Source organism: Dipodomys ordii, unplaced genomic scaffold, assembly GCF_000151885.1.
Source record: "Dipodomys ordii isolate 6190 unplaced genomic scaffold, Dord_2.0 Scaffold5, whole genome shotgun sequence".
In the NCBI taxonomy this organism is placed as follows: domain Eukaryota; kingdom Metazoa; phylum Chordata; class Mammalia; order Rodentia; family Heteromyidae; genus Dipodomys; species Dipodomys ordii.
Window position 1 is genome coordinate 11,744,618 of NW_012267221.1, and position 11,766 is coordinate 11,756,383.

The 11,766-nt window shown below is 42.2% G+C and overlaps 1 protein-coding gene across 3 annotated transcripts in view; it reads right to left on the reverse strand.

Annotated features, from left to right (window-relative positions):
- The window catches only part of LOC105995856 (lymphocyte antigen 75), a 114,870-nt gene extending 109,998 nt beyond the window's left edge, over nucleotides 1–4,872 (reverse strand). For all 3 annotated transcript variants that reach the window (XM_013029755.1, XM_013029746.1, XM_013029737.1), the window contains exon 1: nucleotides 4,747–4,872. In XM_013029755.1, the coding sequence (XP_012885209.1) occupies nucleotides 4,747–4,843 (97 nt within the window). In that variant the 5' untranslated portion in view covers nucleotides 4,844–4,872. The remainder of the gene's footprint in view (nucleotides 1–4,746) is intronic.
- Nucleotides 4,873–11,766: the final 6,894 nt, after the last annotated feature.

The following is an 11,766-nucleotide window of genomic DNA, read 5'->3' on the forward strand; positions in this document are numbered from 1 at the left end:
TGGGGAAGACCTCATCAATGGTAGAAACTGAAGTTCTGCCAACTTGGTAGATGAAGAATCAAAATCAAAATCAACTCCATTCTCTGAAGATTAGGTAATGTATTACTTCCTGCACACCTGAGTTTCAGAAGGAGGTCTCACATCTGTTACAACAAATGTTAACTGAACATCTTGGCTAGCCCTTTTATAAGGAAAATTAGTTACATTTAAAGTTAATTAAAGCACTTATGCTGGTAATCCTAGCTACTCAGGAGGCTGAGATCAGAGGACTGTGGATTGAAACCAGCCAGGACAAAGAAGTCTGTGAGATTCTACTTTAATTAACTAGCAAAATGCTGGTCTGTAAGCGTAACTCAAGTGATAGAGTACCAGCTGAAGAAAGAAGGAAAGAAAAAAAGAAAGGGAAAAAGAGAAAGAAAGAAAGAAAGAGAAAGAAGGAAGAAAAGAGAGAAAGAGAAAGAAGAAAGAAAGAAAGAGAAAAGGAAGGAAGGAAGGTAAGAAAGAAGGGAAAAGAAAGAAAGAAAGAAGGAAATGGAAGGAAGGAAGAAAAAAGAAAGGAAGAAGGAAGGAGGGAAGGAAAGAAAGGGAAGGACAGAGAAAGAGAACGAAAGCAAGTTGAGCAAGAGCACAAGGCCTTGCGTCCAAATCCAAGTTCTGGCACACTTACACATTAAAAAGTTACAGAACAGCTCAACATGTTAATAAATGTTAAGTGACTATTTTCAATGACAATGATTTGTCAGCAGAAGGATCTGAAAAATTCCCCCCAAACTACTTTCATTATGACATTAGGGTTACTACCACTGGCTTTAATAATATTGAACACTTTTTCTAGTAATAGCTCACAGGTTTAAGAGCTAAAAATTCTCCTACCCAGAGCAAGCAACTTAAGGGAAAATTCCCTATGTAAATAATAAGTATAAAATTAAACCTGAACTCTGAATTTTGGGTGAATTTAGTTTTAAAATAACAACATTAACAAGAGAAACAACAGAAACAAAAAAAATCCCTGTAAAGATTTAAGTTATTTTTGTTCACAAAAATTTTTTTTTCTGTGCATGTCTTGAGGCTTGAACTCAAGTGCTAAGTGCTATACCTGAGCTTTTTGGTCAAGGATAGGGCTTTACCACTTAAGCCACTGCTCTATTTTCCAGCTTTGAGGTGATTAATTGGAGATAAGAGTCTCACAGATTTTCTTGCTCAGGCTGGCTTCAAACTATGATTCTCAGATCTCAGCCACCTGAGTAGCTAGGATTACAGGTATGAGCCACAATGCCTAGTAACAAATCTGAATTTTAAAACTTTGTATAGGGATATACCAGGTATCTGCGATAACCGTATTCATCCCTCTTTCTTCTCTGCTATGCCCACCATCTTTTTTTGATGGTCATGGGTGAGAAGGATAATGAGTAAAAAAGAAAAAATGTCTTATCTTCCAAGACAATTACTCCCACTTTATATAATGTTCTTCTCTTGCATAGTTACTAGTAACTCAGCCCTCTCCTTTTCCAAACGATTTCCCTTCACCTTCTCAAAACAAATCTCAGAAAGCAAAAACAAGAAGTCTGCTCCTCTTGCTTAAAACGTTCTCTCTTCTGCCTTCTGGTCACGTTTGCTTCAAATTAATGACCTGAAAGGCAGCGGCTTTGCTTTCCTTTGCAATTTGGAATTCTTTACTTTTCAAACTGCCTTTGTGGAATCCAATGGATGAGTACAGGTCTTAGTACAGTGGGAAGAGCAACACAATAAACGTATTAGGGGTCCTAAGTTGAAGAGCTACTTATGCTGCTTTTCAGCTGGGAGGACATGTGGAAGTTGCTTAATCTCCCAAGGCTTCATTTCTCTAAATGTCAGGTGAAATCAATGGAGTGGATTTAAGCCACTTCCAGAATTAGTAATTTATGCTTTCACCAGAGAACAGCGTCCCTAGCCTTCTAGGCTGTGGGTTTGCTTAAGTCATTGTAAAATTAGTATTTCATGTTACTGCCAGTTGCATTCAAGGTCATTTAAATTTTACTGGTGCTGGATGGTGATGCTGAGAAAGATATTTTACTCTTTCCCATTTTCCACACAAGTGTGCACTTAACAACATAGTAGGAAGTAGATTTTGGGAGGGCCATGGAGTAGTTTAGAACACAATGTTAAGGAACAGCTGCGAAGTGTTTTAACAAATTGCATTTAGTCAGCATACATACTTGCTTCAGTGTAAACCGGTGTTTGAACCAAGTATGTAATCAATACCAATGTTTGACATGGTAATTTCTTAGCACAGGTATTAATTATCAATATGATTTCAAGAATCTCTATTATCAGCCTTCATATATAATGTAGTATGAGAATTTACATATATTAGCTAGGAAGAGTTGTTCTCTTCTGAGGTGTTTCATACTTCTTTTCCCCAGCAGAAGCTGCTCAGTCACAGGATCATATGAAGACAGTATGTTGAAGAATGGGAAGGACTAAGAGACTAACAATAACTGCTTGTTGAGAAAATTTGTATTTTACAAATGTACTGCCCTATTGAAAAGGTAATTATAGAGCAAATTGTAAAGCTGGTTCCCTAGTGACAGCTTTCTCTTGTATCTTATACAACTTTACATTGGTCGTCAACAAAGTTTCCAAATACATCTGAAAGGCAGAAATTGACAAGAAGCCTTACTGCTTTTTGAAGCACTTTTTTCTAAGATAGTAGAGTTTGAACTCAGTACCGCATATCATCTGTGTGCAAGTGCTCCACCATTTGAGCCACACTTCTAGCTTTTTGGTTTATTTTTCAAATAGGGTCTCATGTGTTTGCCTGGGGCTAGTCTCAGCCATGATCTTCCTACCGACTACCTATTTCCTACCTCCTACTTCCCGTGGAACTGAGATTCAGAATATGTACCACCATGCCTGGCTTGTTTATTGAGATAGGAGGGTCTCGCTAACTTGTTTCTAGGGCTTGCTTCAAACTGCAATCCCGTTTTATAAGCCCATTCCATAAGAGAAGCTAGGAATGGACAATTTATAACTACAGATCAATGAAAAAGAAAATGGCTTGGGAAGGTAGGAAGAATGAAGGTCATGAAACAAATTTTTAGGAAAATTTCCACATTAAGCATATTGTGATCTCTGTCAAGTGTACAGAATGGACAGATGCAGGACAGAACTGGAAGCCTGGGTTTGCTAGGTCAAAAACTGATCCTGAAGTGACAGTGGGTTTTGTGGCAATATACTAGGAGTTAGAAAGCCATGAAGCTTTCTGAGTGATGTGGGCTGCTGAACACCTCAGGAGTCCCTGAAAGATCACTTTCCTTCAAGCTGTTAGCATTCCACGGAGGCAAAGAAACAATGTAGGTATGAGGCATTCTCATTCAGCATTTGGGTGACCAAGACCCCCTACCCACGCCTAGCTGTGGACATGTGACAAGATGCATGCCATTACTCCCATGGTGAAGCTGAGACACTGCCAAACTACCCAAGTGGCTGAGTGTTCAAAATTCCAGTACTTCCCCTAATAAGGCCACAAGTCTGGTATGAGGGTGTGAGAAAGCTCCCTAGAGCAGCTGCTAGAAACAGAGAAGGAAGCAGGGAAACATACCTGCAGAGACCTAGGGCAGGAAGAAGAGAATAAGAATTGTTTTGGATCAATGAGACAGAATAGGGACTGTTAAGAGACTGTCAAAAATTAAGGAACACTTGAAATTTGCAAAGAAAACAAACCAGAACTAAGGCAGATAGAGAGGGAAACCAAGAAATGATGAGTTGAAAGTTTAGTGTTTTCACTATAGTTGCTGCACTATTTTTTCCACCTTGAGTTGTGGGTGCATGAAACTGAATTTTCACAGTAATGAGTGATTTTACTAATAATGTCTCTTTTCGCTAGTTCCCAGGCAGAGGGTCAGAGGAGAAGGGTGTAGAGATTAAATGTAGGTTCCATGAAAAGATCAGATGATGCCACCCACACTGAAAAACCTCTTCCCAAGGACACAATCTAAATCAGCCCCTTCGCTGTAAAGAAAAGCAAACATCACGGTTAACGCGATCGTTTCCTTCTTCAGATGGGCACGTTGCTAGAAGTGGTGGGCAGGGGCTGTCCTCAGGTCGCCCATGATGCAGCCCCAGCACCAAAGTCCTTGGCACACCTTCTGCTAAGGCCCAAAGAGAAAGTAAAAGCGGAATCCGGATGCTGCCAAGCAGAAACGGCAGGGTGGCACCGACAGCACCTTGAGCCAGACGGCAAAGGGCGTCCGTCCGTCCGTGCGTCCGTCGGCCAGCGCCAGGGGACCCCAGGCAAGCGGCCTGCGCGTCTGCGGTCAGCCTGGGTGGAGCCGTGCTTTGGGCGGAAGGTGGGGTCTCTGCGGCAGGTGGTGGGGCGGGCATTGAACAGGCGTGCTAGTCAGAAGATGGTGGGTCCTGACTTCCCTTTTCACGTCCACCAAGGACGCGTGGAGTCAGAGGACCACGGGGAACCCTTGGGGGGTGTCAGCGGCCGAGAGACAGGCGAAGGGGAGAGACCGGGGGCCGGGGAGAAGATGGGGAGTCCCAGAGAAAGCAACCTGCAGAGGGCGGTGGATGGGGACGGGCTGGAGGAGCCCCCCCCCAGCCCGCCCGCCGCGGGGGGGGGTTGGTCCCGGGCTCCTCCCCGTCGGCTCCCACCTCCCTCGGACTCCCCACCCCGGGGCCACGGTCAGCCTGAGGCGGAGGCAAGCGGGCAGAGCTGCGGCGTCGAGGTCCGCAGTGGGCGCGCGCGCCCCCCCACGTTACCTGAGCGGCCCGAAGGCTCGGCAAGCCCCAAACAGCAGAGCAGCGGCAGAAGCACGAACCGAGCCGCGCCGCGAGGCGTCGCCCAGCGCGTCCTCATCCTGACTGCCTGCCCGCGGGCGGCGGCTGCACGCGGTACCCTCTCCTCCCCGGAGCCCGCCTACCGCGCCACGCCCGGGCCACGCCCTCCGGACCGCGCGGGCCACGCCCCTGCCGCGCTCGGCCAATCAGAGTCACGTCTTGTGGGCTTCCCCTCCCCTTCCCGGGGACTGCAAGGTAGCTGAGAGTGGCGTGGAAGGAAACCTCTGAACTGGGGGTTCCTGTCCTGCCTCTACGTCGGCAAAGTTGGGGAGACACCGCCCTTCCCTGGTACTTGGCATTACCCTGGCGAGTGGGTTCCATCAGTTTAGGCCTTGGCCCCTCTGCTGTGCCAAGCACCGCAGTCCTTCCATGGCTGGTCTCTAAAGGCATTGCCTCCCTTCCTACTCCAGACCAGGCAAGTGTCCGCTCGTTTCCTGTGGTGGTTGTGGACAAGCCCAAGAATTCGGTCGTCCTTGGCAACCTTCTGGGTGTTTTGATAGTGCAAACAAAGGTGAGACAGGAATACAAGACGATTTAACCCACAACTGTTGAAAGAATGGAAAGCAAAGGTTATAGTTTAGTGACAGTGATAGTCCCAAGATAATTTAGGCTTTTTAACCATGTGGCCTTTGAAAGTAAAGTTCAGGTAATTTTAAAAAAATTACTTAGTGGTAATAACAGTCCTGTAGAAATGTGGAAGTCTGCACTCAATCTGAAAGTCAAGTCGCATCCACTCCCTCCCTGTATCCACCACCGTCACAAACAGATGAAATTCTAAATGCCGTAAGTTCCTCAGTGTGAATGTCCTATACTTTAAAACTCATATTAACTGAGTACAGGATGGGATGGCCACTGTCCCTGTTTTCCAAAGGTGCTTATTTTCATGAGGATGTGTCTGGGTGGTCTTCTCTGATTTCAATTCACTGGTGGCTCTGTGCTCTCCCCAGGCTCTGGCCTCTCATTTAATGGATATAGTAAATACTTATCACAGGAACTGGGCACCTCCTGAAATAGGCAATATCCAGGCCCTTTTCAGCTCACTGAGTACTAGGGAGGCAGAGGTCTTCACAGTAACTCAGGGCAAAAATTACAAAAGTTTAAAGAAGTCAGTACAGCAACTAGGTATAGTTGGGAGGAAAAGGTGACAGAACTGAGGTGGGAAATGCCAAGTAGAGACAGAGTTCATGTACTGCTTGGCAGTGTACATGAGCATGCAGGCCTGCGGGCTGAGGGACAGGAAAGTGCTGCTTAAGGGAAAGGCCAGACAGGTGAGTTGTGACAGGTTTGGGAAGGGCCGTGAAACTGAAACTGACAACTTCAACTTTATTTTTTTAAGGGACAGAGAGTGGAAATTCCGAGTAAGAGAACCTGTGGCTGAGGAAGTCCCCTCTGCCTCTGTAGCTGCTTGCTTTTCTTCCTCAGCCTGCCCTGCTCCTGGAAGACAGTGGTCTTGTCTTAGTCATGATCACATATGCCACCAAATACTGGTACAGAGCCTGTACCAGAATAAGCTCTAAATTCAACTAGAGAGCAAATTTCTGCAGCCACCATCTTACTGTGAGTTCACATGGTCCCTGCTTGCATTATCACAGACCATAGTAGTTTCTCAACTGACCTCATTGCCAGCATTTATCAATCATCTCTGGCAAAGGCCTTTAACCACTTTGGAACCTAAACTCATTCTACTCAATTCCTTTTAGTGATACTTGTTTATAACCACTCACAACTTTAGGGGAGTTTAAGGGAATTATGGACCATTGAAGCTGTATGCATTTCTATATAGGTATTTTTTCTTTGGAGGGGGTCAAGACTTCAATGAGAGTCTCAATGAGCCAATGATATGGAAAGAAAACTTGAAACATGAAAAAAGTCCTTCTATAATCGGACTCTTTGGTTCTTTTACTCCCTTCTATGTCACTCCTTGTTTCCAGCAACTTGCCTGAACCTATCTTGTCTTTTTGCATGTACTCAGGTAGATATTCATGTCCAGAGTTCTTCTTATCTTAGTTTCACTCATCCCTCAAGTATCTGCTCAAAATTCATCCTTTACGTAAACCTTTCTAAAGGGCCCTTGTGATTACCCTCCTTCTAATGTATAATGTTGCCCATGAGTTCAGTTGGCATTTAGCATGCATCACCTCCTACTGCTATTTGCTTCTGTAGGGACACTAATACTCTGACCTACATTCCAGAACCTTAATAAATATTTATAATTAATGGTGACAATAGAAACTGTATCTTCATGGCATATTGAATGTAATAATTTCCAGGAGATCTATCTTTATGGACTTGTGACAGGTTTTGAAAACATTCCCCATTTTCTTCATAGCACCTAGACATCTACATTAGGGGTTATGGCTTGATCATCCACCCCCCCGACCCCCATCTCTTCAGGCTCCATGAAGACAAACTATGTGTGCTTTATTGGTTTATATATTCCAAATACTTGGCATGATTTGCTGGATGCATGGATAACTGTATATCAGATATCTCATAAGTGTACACGTAACAGAAGGCTTAGGCATTTAAAAGGAGAGTGAAACGGGCTTGGTAGGAGGGAGGTCTTCAGATTGGATGGCCACTGGGTTCCAGGCATTGTACTGAATATTTCCCATGTACTCTTTTGTCTAGTAATTCCTGTGAAGTAGGCACTACTATTAACCTTATTGTATAGATGTGGAAACTATAACAACATTGATATCTAGGCAAGGGCCATAAGTGATGATGCCATGATAGAAATCTTACTAAAGACTAAAGAATTTGTAAGAGTGTTAATGATGTTATATGATTAAGGAGAAAGGTGAAATAAAACTATAGGGCCTGTAAAGTCATGCTTTTAATTATATAATATATCCCACTTACATTATATATCCTAGCCTACATCCCTTCTCAATCATAGCCGCCTGATTCCCACACAGAGGTAACCATTCTCTGAATAATGTATCATTTCTTTTTCTCTTTTTCTCAATACTGGAGAGTGACTCAGAGCCTCACATGTACTAAGCAGACACACTACTACTGACCTATACTGTGGCCAGACCTATTATTTTCTTTTTTCAGTTTTCTGTACATGATCCATTCTGTAAATAGTACATATAATTTTACATATTTTAATTTTTTATGCAAATAGAACGATTTAGTTATTTTCAGGATGATTTTGCTCAAGACTATACCTATGACCTTCATCTCTGTTGGTGTGTGTAGCTGTTCCTTGAACTTCACAACTTGCAGGGGAGGAAGGTCAGGAGGGGGAAAAGTGGGAGAAAATGAGAGAGGGGGTAACACTGTTCAAAAAGAAATGTACTCATGACCTGACATGTAACTGTAATCCCTCTGTGCATCCCTTTACAATAAAATTTAAATTAAAATATTTACTTTATTGTTATTATATAGATGATGTACAGAATTACAATCACACAGTCAGGTCATGAGTACATTTCCTTTTGTACAGTATCTTTTGTTACCTCATTCCCTCCCCATCCCTCCCTCCTATCTTGACCCACGAGTTGTATATGTATACTTAACTTTCATCAGTGTCCAGTGAGCTCCACTGATACACTTTTTTTTACCCTGTTTCCCTTGCATCTGTGTCCTCCCCACAACCCTTCTGAAGATGTACTCTTGAATGTACCATACATAAAGAAGACAGAATCATCGAAAAATAACAACAAAAAAGAAAGAAAAAAGGTCTCTTGTTTCCATACCTTGGAGTTTCAGTATGTATGCTATTTTACATTAATATGATGAGGCCCTTAGTCATTGGGCCTTTGTTTCTCTCCTAAGAGTATTGTCATTTGGTCTCATTGTATGCGAATATCTACAATCCTGTACAATCTATCATATCCCAGTGCATTTTAGATCTAATTTCTTTATATCAGAGAGTACATGTTTCATTTGTCTGCCCGAGCTTGGCTTACCTCACAACACAATTTGTTCAAGTAACATCTATTTCCTTGAAAATGACATTATTTTATTCGTTCTAATGGCTGTGTAAAATTCCATTGTATATAGGTACCATATTTTTTGGATCCACTCATCTCTTGTGGGGCATCTGGGCTGTTTCCATATCTTGGCTATTGTGAATAGTGCAGCAATGAACATGGATCTGCAAGTGTGCTTATCATATTCTGGCTCCTGAGGTTCAGGGTAGATACCCAGGGGTGGTGTGTCTGGGTCATAGGGAAGGTCTATACTTAGCTTTTTAATTTTTTTTATTTTATTGTAATACAGAGGGGTTACAGTTACACAAGTAAGGTAATGTGTACATTTCTTGTCAAGCACTGTTATCCTCTCCTTTGTTGTTCTCACATCCTTACATCCCTCACTCCTCCCCCACCCCAAGTTGTAAAGTTTGTTTTCAATATACTGTCTTGTGGGTATCAAATTGTTGCAATGGGTTATCCTGTGTCCTTGTTTCAGTGTTTTGTTATTCCTCTTCCCCTCTCCAAATTAGACAAATATATATACAAGATGTAGGGTACCAAAATCCCATAGAGGAAAGAACATAGAAAGAAAACAAAAAAATCACATAGTACATTAAAACAACAACAAATACTTCTTGTGTCTGTATCTTGGGGTTCATTTCACTTAGCATCATCTTATATGGTCATATAAGCTGTTCTGCTCATCTGATAAAATCATCCTAGATGCATACTAATTATTGCAAATGAGGGAAACCATGGGACCTATATTTCTTTGGGTCTGGCTTACTTCACTTAACGATTTTTTTCCAAGTCTTTCCATTTTCTAACAAATGGGGCGGTATTCTTTCTGATGGAGGCATACAATTCCATTGTGTGTGTGTGTGTGTGTGTGTGTGTGTACCACATTTTTGTGATCCATTCATCTACTGGGGGGCATCTGGATTGGTTTCATATCTAAGCTATGGTGGATAATGCTGCAATAAATATAGTTGTGCTGGTAGTTTTAGTATGGCCTCGTTTAAATCAAAGAAAGGTTGGACAAATTGGATTGTATTAAACTGCAGAGCTTCTGCATGGCAAGGGGAATAACTAGAAAGCTCACAGAGGGGAGAAGATCTTTACTAGCTATACAACAGACAAATATACTTAGATCTCAAAAAATTAAATCCTCTAAAAGCAGATCCTCAAAGAAACAACTGTCATATTAATAAGTGGGCTAAAGACTTAAAAGAGACTTCTCTGAAGAAGAAATAAGAATGGCCAATAGACACATGAAGAAATGCTCAACTTCTCTGGCCATAAAAGAAATGCAAATCAAAACAACATTGAAATTCCACCTCACCCCAGTTAGAATGGCTATCATCAAAAAAATCTAATAAATTGGGGTGGGGAGGAGTTGGGGAAGTGGGGAGGGAAGGGATGGTAGGGGAAAAACAAAGGAGGGGGTAACAATGCTTGATAGGAAATGTACTCATTACCTTACTCATGTAACTGTAACCCCTCTGTACAGTATCTTTACAATAAAAAATATATACTAAAATAAAAAAGAAATCTAATAACAACATATACTGGAGGGGATGTGATCCAAAGGGAAGGCACTACTCTGTTGGTAGGAGTGTAAACTTGTTCAACCACTCTGAAAAGAACTATGGAGGTTCCTCAAAAGATTACACATAGAACTCCCCTATGACCCAGCAAACCCAATTCTGAGCATTTACCCAAATGATCTATACTTAGCTTTTTGAGTAACCTCCAGACTACTGTCAAGAATGGTTGTACTAGTTTACATTCTCACCAACAGTGCAGTAGGATTCCTTTTTCCCACATCCCCACCAACATTTGTTGTTTGAATTCACCATGTTGGCCAATTTGACTGAGAAGAGAGTTGTTTTGATTTGCATTTCCTTTGTGGCCAGGGATGATGAACATTTCCTCGTATATTTTTGCAGTTCTTACCTCTTCTTTTGAGAAGTCTCTCCATATTCCCTTCCCATTTAGTGATTGGTTTATTAGGTTGAGAAGCGTTAGTTTCTTGAGCTCCTCCTGTATATTGAATATTAGGCCTTCGTCTGATATATTTCTGATAAAGATCTTTTCCCAGTTGGCTGGCTGTATTTCTAGTGTAATAACTATGTCCTTAGCCATGCAGAAACTTTATATTGATGTTGTCCTTCTTGTCAAGTCTCTTTCCTGTCTGCTCTGCCACTGGGACTCTATTCAAGAAGTTACTTCATTGTTGGTGGGAATGTAAACTTGTTCAACCACTTTGGAAAGCAGTATGGAGGTTCCTCAAAAGACTTCACATAGAGCTCCCCTATGACCCAGCAATCCCACTTTTGGGCATTTACCCAAATGTTTACAAACAAGACCACACTAAAGCTACCACCACAACTATGTTTATTGCAGCATTATTTACCATAGCTAAGATATGGAACCAACCCAGATGCCCCTCAGTAGATGAATGGATCAAGAAAATGTGGTATATATACACAATGGAATTCTATGCCTCCATCAGAAAGAATGACATTGCCCCATTTGTTAGGAAATGGAAAGGCTTGGGAAAAATTATATTAAGTGAAGTAAGCCAGGCCCAAAGAAACATAGGTCCCATGGTTTCCCTTATTTGTAATATCTAGTATATGTATGAGTCAAGCGGAAAAGGTCAGATAATGTGATGTCAGGAAAATGAACCGTTAGATGTGTATTTTAATGTTTTTTTTTCTTTCATGCATGTGTTTCTAACGCATTTATAAGATTATCTCTTTGTTGCTTTGTATGTCCCTCCCCCACAGTATAACCCCTGCTTTCACTATATTTGATGTCAGTATAACTTGTGGAGGAGATGGAGAAAAACCAGTTGTTTAAGGATACAGGTGGACCTGTTGCAACAATGAGAAGTACAAGTTGTCATGTCCAAAACGAGCTTTACAACATCGGTGCGGGGGTGGGGTGGGGAAGGGGGGGGGAAGGAGAAGGATTGGGATTGGGGGGGAGGGGGGAGGCTGGGAAGGGATGGGAA